Here is a 16,540-nt window from a genome sequence, read left to right as displayed (position 1 = left end):
GTGGACGTTCACCCCCCCTTGTGTTGTCCCCTCTTCTCCTGTTCCCCTCCCCAGTCTTCTTCCCTAGTTACCTTCCAACCTCCTTCCTCTCCTATTCCACTGCAGGACTCTTCTGCCCCTGCCAACACATCTTTCCAGGTTCATACTCTCCGCCCCTCTCAGACCTCTTTGGTTGCCTCCATTGTTAACCCGATCTCTACCTGCTCTACCTCACCTATCTCTGAAATCATGGTATCGGCATCTTCCTTATCTGCTGAGACACTTGACGCTATCTCTACTATATTACCGAGACGAAACCCTTGATGGACACCGACGCACTTCCTTCTACCCTTTCTTTATCACGACCCTCGCAACTTTCTTTTTCACGCCCGTCGCAACTTTCTTTTCCTTCACAGCATTCTGATTCCTTCTTGCTTACACGCTTATCATTGCCCCCACATGTTGACTTCACTGACCCTTATAGCCCATAGATTTTATTGCTTCTTATTGTTGACATACCTGTCTTTGTAAATAATGCCTTATTTACAATGGAAAATTCGTAGCCTCAGGGGTAGTCGGGGAGAACTCCAAGTGTTGCTCTCTCTGTTTTCCCCAATATGTGTCGGGTTACAAGAACTAAAATTCGTTCAGCTGTTATTCATTCCATTTCGGGGTATGTGCTGTTACATTCTTCTGATCCTTTTCCGCGTCATTTAATGAGAGCGCGCTACTTGTGTGCATTGGTATACCCATGTTGTTCGTCCTCTGCTGCATTATACTGCAGCTCGTACTTATTTACACAGATGGTATACAGTTTGCTCTCTATATCTTTCCCCTTCTCGTGCATTCTGTATCTCGGATATTGCATTTTTGATCTCTACTGCCGCCCATCTTGTTAAGATAAGATAAGATATAAGATAAGATTTCGTTCGGATTTTTAACCCCGGAGGGTTAGCCACCCAGGATAACCCAGGACTGTCTAACTTATTTCCATTGGGGTCCTCAATCTTGTCCCCCAGGATGCGACCCACACCAGTCGACTAACACCCAGGTACCTATTTGCTGCTAGGTGAACAGGACAATAGGTGTAAGGAAGCGTGTCAAAATGTTTCCACCCGCCGGGAATTGACCCCGGGCCTTCCGTGTGTGAAGCGGGAGCTTTAGCCACCAGGCCACCGGGCCCTCCACCAGGCCACCGGGCCCTCCACCAGGCCACCGGGCCCTCCACCAGGCCACCAGGCCCTCCACCAGGCCACCGGGCCCTCCACCAGGCCACCGGGCCCTCCACCAGGCCACCGGGCCCTCCACCAGGCCACCGGGCCCTCCACCAAGCCCCATCATCTGTGGGGAGGGTCCCACTGTGACTCTCGTGGTGATCAGTTGGAGACTCTTCTCGCTTCTCATCCTCTTCATGTTTTAAATACAGGTACTCCTGCCCATTTTGACTCTCGCAGTCTCTCTCTTGCATTGATCTTTCTATCTGTTCCTCGTCAACTGCACTTGATTACACTTGGTCTGTTCTCCCGGATTTACACGACAGTGATCACTTTCCTACTTCATATTCCCTACTGCCTCGTAGCTCTCGTTGGCAATTTGCGTGAGCGAATTGGGACTTATTCTCTCATTTTACTACCTTTTGTGACAATTTCATTCATCTCGGACATCTAATTATACAGGCTATTTACATTTAAACCCAACTCTGCGAGGGTAAGATTTACATATGCAGAATGGTTATCATCTCTGGGAGGATCGAATTCCTTTGCAATGGTTAACACATGCCTTGACTGAGGGCGATCTGAACAAGTATCAACAAAAGATACTTGTGGGTTTCTCATTACTTGTCGTGTACGCAAAGAATAACGACATGAGGACCCCCTTTCGTCCTCTGTTGATGAACTGGTACACCAGTTTTCGACCTTAGTTTTGACTGCGGCGTCACGTTCAATTCATCAGGCAGGCTTTCTCAGACATATGTGCCCTGGTGATCTCCTGCGTTTGCCTGTGCAGTGCATTTAAAATGTGCTGCGTTGGTTCGTTATCGATATAATCGAACCTCAGAGTGTCTTTCGGATTTTAAGCGACCATGGATAGTTGCTCGCCGCATCATACGTAATGCTAAACGCACTTGTTGGCAAGACTACGAGTCTACCATTACCTCGTCTCCCCCTATGTGTGCAGTTTGGAAGAAGGTACAAAAGTTGTGTGGCAAGTACACTCCTTAGCTAGCTCCTGTTTTGCGGGTTGTTGGTGTTGGTGTTGCAGAACCTCTTGAAGTTGCCATGGAAATCGGGGACTATCTTGTCCGTGTCTCAAAAGGGTTTAACCGTTGTCCTCATTTCTTGCGTCTAAATCTGCCAAGTTAATGGAATGGAGCCGTATAATGTACCTCTCACTCTCCTAGAGCTAGAGTCCACACTTTCCACTTGCCAGCCGTCGGCAGCTGGACCTGATGATATTCATGTCAGTATGCTACAGCATCTGCATTCTACGGTCCTTCCAATCGTTTTGCGTTCTTTTCAATCTTATTTGGGTGCGAGGGGTTCTCCATCGTACTAACGTTTCGCAAACCGGGGCTTGATTCCTCTCACTATTGCCCCATTGCCCTGACCGGTGTAGTCTGCAAGGTAATTTAACAACTGGTGAATAGACGTCTGATATGGTTCTTGGAGACTCACAACAGTCTTTCCCCTCGCCAATATTGCTTTCGCAAGGGCCGCTCTACTCTGGACCCCTTGCTGCACTTAGATACTTATGTGCGAAATGCCTTTGCTAACAAACACTCCATCCTAGCAGTCTTTTTTTGATCTTGAGAAGGCATATGACACCACTTGGAGGTATAACATTTTAGCCCAAGCCCACTCCTTAGGCCTCAACGGTAACCTACCAACCTTCCTTGCTGCTTTCATACCGACAGACATTTTGGGGTCCGTGTTGGTGCCTCGCTTTCCTCAGACTTTGTACAAGCCGAGGGAATCCCACAAGGTTGTGTGCTTAGTACTAGCCTTTTTCTCTTAGCTATAAATGGCCTACCTTCCGTTCTTGCATCGCATATTTGGTCCTCACTTTATGTGGATGACTTCGCTATAGCTTACTCAGGCGCTGACTGTCGCCTAGCAGCAACCTCACTACCGGATGCGATTGACCAAGTTTCCCACTGGACCACTTTTAGTGGCTTTAAATTTTCTTGTACAAAAACCCCATTTCATTAACTTCACTAGACATCCTCTTATCCCAGTTATTCCACTGTATTTACATGGCTCATGTGAAACGGTCAAGTTTCTTGGCCTTCTCTTCGATCGCTGGTTGATATGGAAACCTCACATTTCTTCTTTGAAGGCAAATTGACATGGTCGGTTGAATCTTCTTGAAATTCTCGCGCATCGTTAATGGGGAGCAGATAACCGAACTCTCCTCCGTTTGCATTCCACCCTAGTCTTGTCCAAGCTGGATTATGGCTACCAAGTCTGTTCTGCGGTTTCTACAACTCTTTCTAAATTAGATCCCCTTCATCATCAAGGTCTCAGTTCATGCCTTGGTGCCTTTCGTTCATCCCTTGTTGAAAGCCTCTATGCAGAGGCAAATGTTCCTTCCTTAGGTGATTGTCATGATGCTCATTGTCTTTGTTACTTTGTCCGCACTCAAGATCTTCGTGTTTCTTCTAAGTATAGGTTGATCTCAGACATTAGTAGAAGCCCATTGTTTGTTCGGCGCCCTTGCCTACTCTGACCGTTTTCTCTTCGTCTTCACTCACTATAGTCTTCTTCCATTTGCCCCCCCTTTTATGTTCATTTAACGTCTGCCTCTTCTCTTCCCCCTTGGGAAGTTCCAACAGTTCGTGTCTGTTCTCCTCCCACTACCGTACGCCAAAGCTTTCCTGCCTACGACTGCTTCTCGTTCGCTTTTTCTCGAGCACTTCCGGTCACATGCTCATGCCATCGCTGTTTATACAGATGGTTCTAAATCTTCTGACGGTGTTGGGTTCGCAGCAGTATTCCTTGACAGTGTTGTCCGAGGTCATTTATTAGCCTCAGCTAGTATTTTTACTGCCGAGTTGTATGCCATCCTCATAGCACTTCTTCGTATTACATGTGTCCTTCGACGTTTGTGATCATTTCAGATTCCCTCAGTGCTTTACAAGCCATTAAACAATTTGATTCTTCTCATCTATTAGTCCTTCGTATTCAACTATGGTTACACTGTGTGGCTAGCATAAACAAAGATGTCGTTTTCTGTTGGGTCCCTGACACGTTGATGTGCAGGACAGTGAACGAACAGATGCTGCTGCGCGGTCAGCGGTGCATGATCTTCCGGTGTTCTGTAGAGGTATTCCGTTCAGAGATTATTTTCCAGTCATCTCGCCCCGTCTTCGTACCCGTTGGCAACAACGGTGGTCGGGCATGCACCATAACAAATTGTACTCTATTAAACTTCTTTTAGGTTTGTGGCCATCTTCTTACCACAGTTGCTGTTCTCGGGAGGCTGCGCTCTCCCGGCTCTGCATTGGCCATACGCGCCTTACCCATGGGTATCTCATGGAACGATGCCCTATTTCTCTCTGTGAGGTTTGTTGCGTCCCTATTTCGGTTCTTTACTTTCTTGTCAATTGCCCGGTTTACCAGCGAGCTCGCACGATTTATTTACCTCCAACGCCGCTGCCGCCCTACCACTCTTACTTTATCATGACTCACGAAATCGTAATGACACGATTGCAAACAAACCATACCCCGGCCGGGATTGAACCCGTGGTCAGAGAGTCTCTGACCGCGGGTTCAATCCCGGCCGGGGTATGGTTTGCTTACTTTATCATCCCTTCTTGCAGACGGTCCTGCCTTTGATTTACAATCACTTTTTTACTTTTCGTCAGTAACTGCTTCACTGTACGAACTTTGACACATATCCCGTAGCACCCCTTCCAGACCTTTTCTCCCCTCACCTCTGATATCTCCACCTAGCTCTTTATAGCTTCAGCACTCTTTTCTGTCCCGCATAATAATAATAATAATAATAATAATAATAATAATAATAATAATAATAATAATAATAATAATAATAGTAATAATCCTCTAAAATTTCGTTTATTCCTAAATTACAGTATACTTAAAGTTACGAAGAACAGTTGGTGCTGTGAAGCATACGCCAGATGTAGTGAGGAATTAGATCTAACACTTTGGTATCTTTCTCATCAACCTGTAGGTTCTCTGAACCAGTTATCTACATACCAGATGTAGTGTGGGGGGTATTCTGTGTTAAGTGTTGAGGAAGATTGCTGGTGCTGTGTGAGTGTTGAGAAAGACTTCTGGTGCTGTGTGAGTGTTGAGGAAGACTGTTGGTGCTGTATGAGTGTTGAGGGAGACATCTCGTGCTATGTGAGTGTTGAGGAAGACATCTGGTGCTATGTGAGTGTTGAGGAAGACTGCTGGTGCTGTGTGAGTGTTGAGGGAGACATCTGATGCTATGTGAGTGTTGAGGAAGACTGCTGGTGCTGTGTGAGTGTTGAGGAAGACTTCTGGTGCTGTGTGAGTATTGAGGAAGACTGCTGGTGCTGTGTGAGTGTTGAGGAAGACTGCTGGTGTTGTGTGAGTGTTGAGGAAGACTGCTGGTGCTGTGTGAGTGTTGAGGAAGACTGCTGGTGCTGTGTGAGTGTTGAGGAAGACTGCTGGCGCTGTGTCAGGTGCTGCAGTTACACAGGACAGTGAAGTACAGTGTGGAGTGGCATTGAGTGTCGAAAAATGTTTACCGGACTTACGGGTAATATTGTGCTGAGTCGTGAATACTGATTTTACAAGCTAATTAGCAATAACAACCTAAACAGTAGAAATGTTGTCATTGTTTAAGATGTGCATCTGGTCAAGACTTTCTGATTAAAACATACACAACACGCAGCAATATTTATAAGATAAATTAGCATCTTTGTGTAAATTCTGGCTGACTCTCAGGAAACAACATATAATAAAATATTATTGCATACACTGGTAACTCTTAAAATCCTGTTTATTTCAATATATATTTTTTCTTTGTGCAGGATCGAACTTGATGACAACCCTAATGCTGTGTTTGGAAGATATAATTCACCATCCATGGATGGATCAAGACTTGGCACATTTATTTTAAATTCCTATGATGTTGCCATGCAGTAAGTAAAAAAGTATTGTTCAAAAATGCCCTTGAAAATTAATATAATTGCTTAATTGCATTAAGAGTTAACTCTGAAAAAATAATGAAAGTAATAATAATAATGTGGAAAATTAAATTTACCTAGATGTAACTCATAAGATACATACCAGTAAATGGTAGCAAAGATAATTATTCTTTATCAAGGTTACAGAGACAAGTAGGAATTTTAGGACACCTAGGTCGAAAAAATGTCCCCCTTCGATACCTACTACAATCTATATCTCCACAAGTCACTCTGGAACTATATTAATTTCAAATGAAATATACATCACCAGGAATTCTGGTAAAACATTAATATATGTGGACTGTATATTAAATTTAAAAAATGAATACATATACATTGAAGGAGAATTTATATTAGTACCACTCACCAATTAGTCTGGAGATTATGGTGTGTCATACACAAAAACACCTGCCTAAAATATGAAGAAAATACTGGCCAGAATTTCAACATAAATAGACATCACTAACCTGTGGTAATATCCTGTTTCCATCTAATTATGGAGTCCTGTCTAGTCGCCTAATTCTCACATTCTGCAGGACTGCAATTCCAACAATTTTGGCTCCTGTTTGGGAAGTTTCAACCACAATTTAACTTCCAGAGCGACGAAATTTATGCACATTTCACTAACGTGCCTTTACCCAGTGACGCTCACCGATTTTGCTGGTTCTTTATTTATTTGCAAATTAATTTTATTACCTACAATATATTCCATCAATTTACATACAAAATACACTCAGTTCGTGGAGCTGAGCCTTTAATTGTCCATATGCCATTCTGTAATTAGTGGGCAATTCTGGATGATTCAGTCTCCACGGAAGTCGTACCCAGTATTGTCCAGATTCAAATTTTACATCTCTCAGGTACTGTTCCTGGACTTTCTTCATTTACATTTATTCCAATGCTATCTAATTCCCACAATTTATGCACTGGCTCAACACCATCCTCTATGGAAGAATTATACTGGGGCACGACTTCATGAGTAAGACACACAGTTATGGTATTTATAGTTTCCTCTAGTCATGAATTATTATTACGAGGAATCCTACCATACATTACATGGCCTCCTGCGGTCTTTAAAAGGGTGACACCACATTTCTTTACCATACCCTCTACAAATGAGGCATTATAGTCACTGCCTATCAAAATATTTATTGGGCCTACAGAATCATCATTTACACCAGAAGGTTCTAAATTTACATTATGTGAAAGTCTTTCTGTAGCTTTACTAAGCCCTATTGTAGATTTTTTCTCTTTAAGCCTATCTACAATTACTGCATTAACACGTTTTTTTCTCATTGCCCAAACTGACAGTTACATAAACAGTATCATACAATTGAGCCCTTTTATCCGAGAGAAAACCAGATAATTTTAGAGTTGTAGGATCTCCCATCTGTACTTTCATCCCATTAAGACATTTACGTTTTATGAAAGTACGCTGTGATTCCTGGTCTAATAATGCAGTTACATTTTTTTATTTATGCCTTTTATCATCAATTTTTACCAGTAACACAGGTAAGACTACTTCAGCAAAACCATCATTATTAACATTAGCAGCAATTTTTACATTAGCTACTGTTGTGTCAGGATTGTCAACATTATCATTATTATCAACATTATCATATAGACCTTTACACATGACTATATGGTGTCTTACTTTGTGACATTGATAACAGTTATTTAATTTGGCATGACAATCCTTTACATTGTGATTACCTAGACACCTGATACATCTGTCAAGTTCCTCCAATCTTTCAACTCTATCATTCCATGAATTGTATGCATTGCAATTCTTAGAAAAATGAGTACCCTTGCAGAAAAGACAATCTCTCTTTTCTTTGACTGGTTTCTTATTAACTGGGCTACTCTTAGGAGGGTACTTATTCTTCTTACCTGTGGAGAATCATTATTTCTGATTCCTGCTTCTTGATATGCACCTATGCAACTCTTTTTAGGAAATGAATTTTGATTATTAACATTGGGATAATTTTTCCCTTTGTAAAACTTGACAGATACCTCAGAGTTATTATGTGTTGCATCTTTAAAATGAGTTGGTTGGCTGGTCTGCAACTGAACAATTAATTCTTGTAGATCTAGTCTTATTTCCTCCAGACCAAAATAACCTTTTTGATAATTGTTCTGGAGAACCATTCAAGTGTTTTACAGCCTAATTTATTCTGTACACTGGCACTCAATAACCAGTCTGATTCCTTCAGATTATATTTATTACTTAAAGTTTTGAGAGTGCTCTCCAGTTTAACTCTGAACTGCTGTAAACCTTTGTAAGTATGATCTGGAGTTTTTAAATTAACAATGATAGTCACTAGATCCAACCTAGTTTGTTCTATATTACTATAAGTGACCTTCAATAAGTCAACTGCTTCCTTGTAAGAATCATCTACATTGGGAAAGGCTTGTATGAGTATGTGAGCATCTCCTCTTATCTGTCCTTTGAGGTAAAATAATTTAGTAACACATGTTATATCACTCCTATCATGCACAGCTGCTTTAAAAATTGACCAAAACTCCTCTCAATTTTCTCCAGGATTAAATACAGGTAAACATAATTCTGGGAGTTTTGGCAAAGACATCTTATTTATTGGAATAGATTGATTAACTGCCTGGTTTACACCTTTTAATTTATTCAAAGCCTGACTTTTACAAGAAAGAATTTTTTCTTCTAATTCATAATACTGGTTAATCATAAGATCCATTTCTGTCTCATCTACACAATTTACTAACAAATCTCCTTCATATTTTTTATAATATAATTTGTATGAATCATATCTATTCCCTAAAGCATCTAAATACAATTTTAAATCATCAGTATTCACAGTTTCTTGATTCATTAATTCCAAACATTTATTGTATACCTTTGTTACATGACCCTTTCTAGCCTGCAATAATGATTTTTTTTGCTCTAAATTCCATGTGTTTGTCCTCTACATTAATTTCCTCATTTTCACCCATGGTGCAATGTATTAAATTCAACTTAATTAATAACACTGACTATGTACTTAATTATGCACTTTATAAAGATAAATCTTATCTACACTTGAGCTTAGCATTTACTCATGTAAGGAAATTATAATATAAATTTTAAATATATTAATATGAATCCTAGCTACACTTGAGCTTAGCAATTACACATGTAAGGAAATTATAATATAAATTTTAAATGCAAAATTAGCTTAGCAAAATTAGTGTTGTAATAATTATAATCCACTACATATTAAGTAAATTTGTGGACCTAACATCCACCTCCTTCTGTCATTTCACATATAATTATTAATTAATTCACTAATTAATGACTTCACTAATTACATCCAGTTCGACCAAGGACCAATAGGCAACTATTTGGAAAATTAAATTTACCTAGATGCAACTCATACGATACATACCAGTAAATGGTAACAAAGATAATTATTCTTTATCAAGGTTACAGAGACAAGTAGGAATTTTAGGACACCTAGGTCGCAAAAATGTTCCCCTTCGATACCTACTACAATCTATATCTCCACAAGTCACTCTGGACCTATATTAATTTCAAATGAAATATACATCACCAGGAATTCTGGTAAAACATTAATATAAATATGTGGACTGTATATTAAATTTAAAAAATGAATACATATACATTGAAGGAGAATTTATCTTAATACCACTCACCAATTAGTCTGGAGATTATGGTGTGTCATACACAAAACCCCCTGCCTAAAATACGAAGAAAATACTGGCCAGAATTTCAACATAAATAGACATCACTCAGCTGTGGTAATATCCTGCTTCCATCTAATTATGGAGTCCTGTCCAGTCGCCTAATTCTCACGTTCTGCAGGACTGCAATTCCAATAATTTTGGCTCCTATTTGGGAAGTTTCAACCACAATTTAACTTCCAGAGCGACGAAATTTATGCACATTTCACTAGTGTTCCTTTACCCCATTCAAAACAATGGCGTCTCTTCCCTAGCGACGCTCACCCATTTCGCTGGTTCTTTATTTATTTACAAATTAATTTTTATTACCTACAATATATTCCATCAATTTACATACAGAATACACTGTATTTTCGGAAAATATACAGTATTTTCCACAAATAATAAAAATAATAATAATAATAATAAATAATAATAATAATAATAATAATAATAATAATAATAATAATAATAATAATAATTTGTTTCAACACACTGGCTGTCTCCTACTGAGGCAGGGTGACCCGAAAAAGAAAAAAACACTTTCATAAAGTTTTTCTTTTTACATTTAGTAATTTATACAAGAGAAGTTACTGGCCCCTTGCTCCCGGCATTTTATAATAATAATAATTAACAATATTGTATCTTTGCATTTTAGGATTTTATATAGTAAGTCTCTAGATGTAAAATGAAACTCTTGTCCTCTTGATCCAAAATTTACATAAATAAGCTCTGAAAACTCAAGTATAACATGTTACAAAATTAAGGAAACAATCGACATCTGAAGTTACTAGGAACACTTTCAAATGGTGTGATAACCAATCCTTTGGTGTTAATGAGCGGTATCCAGCTGCATCTGTTTTAGTCACTGTGTACTTCCTTGTATGTAAGTTAAGTTTCTACACAATATAAATGAGGAGGCACTTACTCATACCATTACGAGAAAAAGAGAGAGAGGTTACAAGCTGGAGAGGGAAAGATGCTTCCTTAACAAGTGGAGATAATTAATCACAGTACCGGTTAGGAAATACTGGCTTCAGAAAATACTGAATGCATTTTACTAACCCTCTGAGATGTGTAGGCTACAGTGTCTCCACGGATTACGTTTTGTAGCACAATGAGTCTCATGGACATATACAACTTAAGCCTATCACTTTTTCTCCTCGGTGACAGAGACTAGATTAATGGTGCGATCAGTATTTCTGAACATTTTTTCAAACCTTACTGAAAACCTTCTTCATTTAATTATACATTCAAGTTTTTTTGCTGATTACATAAGTGATTTCAACAATGAGCTCTTACTGAAACATGTGCCCATTGTCAGATTTGATCCTTTCATTCGCCCTTCTCTTAACCAACATAAATTGCCGAGCAACGTCGCCAAACTCATGTTTTACAGCCTCGAGCTTCCCTCAAGGTGTCGTCAATGCTTTAATTTTAGTTACCTTGCAAGGTATTGTCGGTCATGAATCGAATGCCTTACTTGTTTCATCCCTACTCACAATATCTCTTCTAACAAACAATTCTGAGGCTTATTTTTATTTCCGTTCATGCCATTTCTTTTTAAGTATTGTGTAATTTGCTTTCTGATGAAGAAAGCGTGTTACCCGTCTTCAGCATACTGAATGCCTGCCATTAACAATATATGTGCAACAAATTTGAAATACTTTCTGCCAAGACCCCTTACCCCTCTGCCTGTGCTTCTCCCTCCTGTACTCTCATCAATTAACCCGTCTCCTTAGTTTCCTGTTTTCCCTGCAGTTTGCTCAATCGCCTATTCTCCTTAAATGATAAAAGTTGAGTTGGAGGTTTATCCTCTGTCTCCCTTTCTTGCCTCGGTCTCCTCTCAGTCTTCTTCCTTTTCAGCTCCTCCCTCTTGTCCAACTTCCTTACCTCCTCCCTCTCCTCAGTTCCCAACATATTCACTCGAGCTGAACCCTGTCATAATATCTCCCTTCTCCCATCTCCACGTAAATGTCTCCAGTTCTCCTCTATGGTCAGAATTGATGAAGGTTCAGAGCATTTGGCACACTACATAACCCTGTCTGCACCTCAGGTTCAGATCCACGACCGAGAAACTTCAAGTGTGGCAAGGTACTTGATGATGCAGGATAACCATCAAACTCCTTATTAGAAAGTGATGCTTGAAGAAGTCTCATCTTACTGTGTCTGGTTTGACTTTTCCCTCTACCCCTTCTTCCCCTTTCCCCCTCAATAACGTCTCATATCTTCTCTTCATAGCCTTATAGCATACCTTATAGCATCCTTACATTCGTAGGTTCTTGATCTTTTTAACACTGCTGTCCAAAGTTGTTCTCTAACTTTCTGATTTACAATATATTATTTATGTAAGGTTTACAATTTAGCATTCGTGGTTGCAGAGGCAGGAAGGAAGAGCTTCAGCTACTGATCCTCCGATTTTCTTGTTTCCACCAGTCTAAGCTTTGCCGTATTTGTGGCTTTCCTAGCTCTAGTTATGATTTTTAAACAAACTTTCCACCCTTTCGCCTAATGCCACCTATAGTGAGAGTGCATTTCTCGTGCATATGATGTGTTCTACTCTAGAGACTATGCTATCTTCATTTCAGATGCCTTCCCCAGTGCCTTGACGTGCTTGTTTTGTCAGCATTTCTTTCTGACGATTTCAACTTCAATGCAGATTCACTCTGCGAGTTCTTAATACCAGTTTGCAATATCAGTTGTGACTTCCTCTTTTATTTTTTTACCAATGTCCTTCCCTGAAGACATTACTATACCACACCTCCTCCAATATCTCTTTCATCTCTTCAGTTTAGTGCTGTATGATACTTACAATTTATTTTTGTTTTTGTTTTTTGTAAATATAATTATTATTTTCTTTTTTCCCGTTTCTAGTAGGAAATATGAGGTCATGGCCTTGTCCCTGCATGAAACAGTGCCAGGCCACCATCTCCACGGCCTCTACATGTGGATGAACCCCTCTACCCCAAATTTTCGGAAATTTGTTGATTTCACCAGGAGAACTGATGCACCATCAAAGTTTCCACTTCACTCTGTGTTCTCTGAAGGCTGGGGGCTGTACTCTGAGTTTCTTGGAGAAGAGTTGGGTTTGTACGAGGACCCTTATCAGAGGTAATTATTTCATTTTTACGCTTTAGCATATTTACCTCTTGTTGGAATATAATTCTATATTTTAACTTTCCTAGGTAGTAGGTTGGTGGACAGCAACCACCCAGGGAGGTACTACCGTCCTGCCAAGTGAGTGTAAAACGGAAGCCTGTAATTGTTTTACATGATGATAGAATTGCTGGTGTCTTTTTTCTGTCTCATAAACATGCAAGATTTCAGGTACGTCTTGCTACTTCTACTTACACGTAGGTCACATTATATGTGCATGTACAAGCATATATATACACACCCCTCTGGGGTTTCTTCTATTTTCTTTCTAGTTCTTGTTCATTTCCTGCTATCTCCATGGGGAAGTGGAACACAATTCTTCCTCTTTAAGCCATGCGTGTCGTAAGAAGCGATTGATATACCAGGAGCAAGGGGCTGGTAACCTCTTCTCCTGTATACATTACTAAAGTTAAAAAGAGAAACTTTTGTTTTTTTCTTTTTAGGCCACCCTGCTTTGGTGGGATGCAGCCGGTTTGTTGAAAGAAAGTAGAAGATTTTTAACTTTATATAAATATTAATCTTAGGGTAAAACTTCATCTCCTGATATTTTTTATTTTATTTTACTTTACTTTTTGCATTTTTAAAATGCAGTTTTTAATTCGAGAAATGGTTTATATAAATAATGCTATTTACATTGCTGCATTTGGCAATTACCTCTTATTTTTGAGCTTGAAAGCAAAAAACAAACCAAGATAACAAATCTATGGTAGCTTATTTATACTCTTAATAATTCAAATGTTGTTTTTCCTTATTCAGGCTAGGGAGGCACTCCTATGAACTACTGCGAGCCAGCCGTCTCGTGGTAGACACAGGGATGCACGCCTTGGGCTGGTCACGCGAGCGGGCTGTTGCTTTCCTCTTAGACCACACAGCAATGTCTGAAGAAATAATAGAGGTGAATGAAGGAAAGGGAATATAAAGATGAGGGAAGGGAAAGAACTACAGACATTAACTTTAGGAAGATTATGTATCAACATAGAACAACAGTGGTAATGTAAATGAAAAATACTGTACTCATTTAATGATATATTATGTAGTACTTTTGCCAGCATTTCAGCAAAGGAGTTTCAGATATGTTAGTCTCATTATATAGTTGTGGAGAACACAATCAATGAGTGCATAAACAGACATGAATTACATGTAAAATTATGTCTAATAAGTAGCAATATATAGCATTCAGAGAAAGTGTCACTCTCTAATAAAGCTGAGTACATTTTAATTAATGATTAGGAATAAGTTATTTTAAGATATCCAAGAGGTGGTATGACTGACATTTCACCAAGATATGTTCAGTTGTGAATGTTACATGACACGAGTGACACATGGGTTACTCTCCCTTTACTTATATCTCAACCAATATGATGATGATAATAATTTAATAATAAAATAATAATAAGTTGCCTTCTCAAACTTTGAGAAGCCAACTTGTTTCCCATACCGTCTTGTAAGTTGTAAATATTTGTGGAGAGTAATGTTCTAGGGATATGTAAATGTTTGTACTCTTCGACGCCGTTGTTCAGCATGTGGTAGACTGGTCGAAATTTCCTGTGGACATATGCTAAGGACTTTTTATTTTTCCGTCTACCCTCAAAAGAAGTTCCTTGATGAAGAATAAAAAGTTGTTGGTGAATTGCTAGAGCGGTTCACCAACAACCCACAACTACAGTTGTGACTTGACAATGATCCAGGATGGACCGTCATAAACTTTCTCTCGGGTTTTTGTTGAAGCAGTTTCCTTAATGCTCATCAAGAACTCTTGATCCAAGGAGCCTTTCCTTCGTAAGATGGAACCTGATTGCCTTCCCTTTCCCCAAACGCTGTATAACCCCTATGGGTTTGGCTCTTCCTCCTTAATCCATGGTGTTCAAAGGCGGAAGGAGGCATTACAGTTATGTTTACATTTGCAAATCGTCATAGGTAACCACACGAAAACGGTCAAGAGGCCCTAAAACTGGTGAGCTTGGAGACATCCAGATAACCTGTTGTTAGTAGCGGTTCACCAGAACCTGGATACAGAAAGAAGTTGCATCACATCTCAGCTCTCATTGCATTTAATAATAAAAGTTCTCAACATACCCCCAGAAAAGTGTTGCCTCTAAGCAAACAAACTTGTACATAAAAACAGAAATACTCATATAACTTTTGTTTTTCAGATTGAAGTTAACCGCTACATCACATGGCCAGGACAAGCCTGTTCCTACAAGATTGGTGAAATAAAAATAAAAGAGCTGAGACAAAAAGCTCAGAATGCTCTTGGTGGATTGTTCCAGCTGCCAGAGTTCCATGACGTAATACTTCGCTGTACAGGACCACTGAAAATCCTGGAAGAGTGTGTTACCAACTATATTGAAAGGACAATTTTGGTGATTGAAAAAGTTACTGAAGAAGAGGAAGTTGATATAGTCAAAAGTGATACCGATGAAGAAGATGGGTCTATAAACCCAAGTTCCAAAGAAAATGAAAATGAGAATGAATTAGTAGATGAGACAGATGGAGCATCTAGTGCATTAAGTGATAAGAGTGCTGTGATTTTGACTCTAACTGTATTATATTCATTTCTTCCCTATCTAATAAGATAGTCTTCAGAGCTATAATCTTCAGTATGCATGGGCTGTATATTATTCTGGGTTTAAAGTATGTACATTAGTGCGCTGTGTAGCTTTTCATATCAAGTCATAGTCATATATTGTATATTATTTCTGCCAAATATATGTATTAAACTTATAACTTGTTTAAGTTTTCTCTCACTTGAATTTCTAAAATATTTTAAACCCTGACTACTTTCCCAGCTGTGATATAAAAGACCTGCCATATGAACCACAACAAATGACAGATTTATAGAGTACATGAAAAACAAATAAACATAATGCAGTTCAGTGGAAGATAACTATATTCAGTGGTTATAGAATATTAGTAACTATGAGTCTAACACTGAGGAAGTATCTATACCATAGAGATTAAATACATCTTATTGTACAGTTCTTAACAATGTCTCATAAAAAATTAATTTGATGGCTATATTATGGACTACATACTCATTATGTAGGTTGTAATAAAAATCATACCAACATCAACTGATGTTCTCAGATTTTTAAAGAAGTGGAAGGCCTCAGTCAGATGACCTGTTTAGCCACATTTCTTCAAGAAGAATCGTCAGTTTGAAACGAATCTCCGTCAACTGGAAATTTATCACACACATCTCACCCACAGCTAACTGTTAGCTCATCTTTGTGTAGCTTGCAGGAAGCCACTGATTGTCAGACACATTTTTAACAGTTTGCCCACTGCTGAGGCCTTTTCTTAAGCCAGTATATATAGGCGAGAAGGACAGGGATGGGAGAAAGAGAGGAGGAAAAAAGAAATAGGGGTAATAGTAATGCTGGTAGAGGAAGTAGTAGTGGTATTAGAAAGTAGGGGTAATAGTTTTTGCCAAAAGAGGTATGGGAGTGAAGGGGTGCAATAGTAGTAGTTGTAGTAATAGTAATTAGTAGAAGGTAGAAACAGTAATAGTAGTAAAGGAGTGGTAGTCGTAGA

At 39.2% G+C, this 16,540-nt stretch overlaps 1 protein-coding gene across 2 annotated transcripts in view; it reads left to right on the top strand.

The window, feature by feature from the left end:
* Positions 1 to 15,733, top strand: part of LOC128686732 (uncharacterized) — a 271,648-nt gene extending 255,915 nt beyond the window's left edge. For both annotated transcript variants that reach the window (XM_053773758.2, XM_070082374.1), the window contains exons 11-14: positions 6,002 to 6,112; positions 12,725 to 12,961; positions 13,763 to 13,901; positions 15,160 to 15,733. In XM_053773758.2, coding sequence (XP_053629733.2) covers positions 6,002 to 6,112; positions 12,725 to 12,961; positions 13,763 to 13,901; positions 15,160 to 15,585 — 913 coding nt within the window. In that variant the 3' untranslated portion in view covers positions 15,586 to 15,733. The remainder of the gene's footprint in view (positions 1 to 6,001; positions 6,113 to 12,724; positions 12,962 to 13,762; positions 13,902 to 15,159) is intronic.
* Positions 15,734 to 16,540: the final 807 nt, after the last annotated feature.

This window comes from Cherax quadricarinatus, chromosome 7, assembly GCF_038502225.1.
Source record: "Cherax quadricarinatus isolate ZL_2023a chromosome 7, ASM3850222v1, whole genome shotgun sequence".
Classification (NCBI taxonomy): Eukaryota; Metazoa; Arthropoda; class Malacostraca; order Decapoda; family Parastacidae; genus Cherax; species Cherax quadricarinatus.
This window is presented reverse-complemented; position numbering and strand designations above follow the sequence as displayed.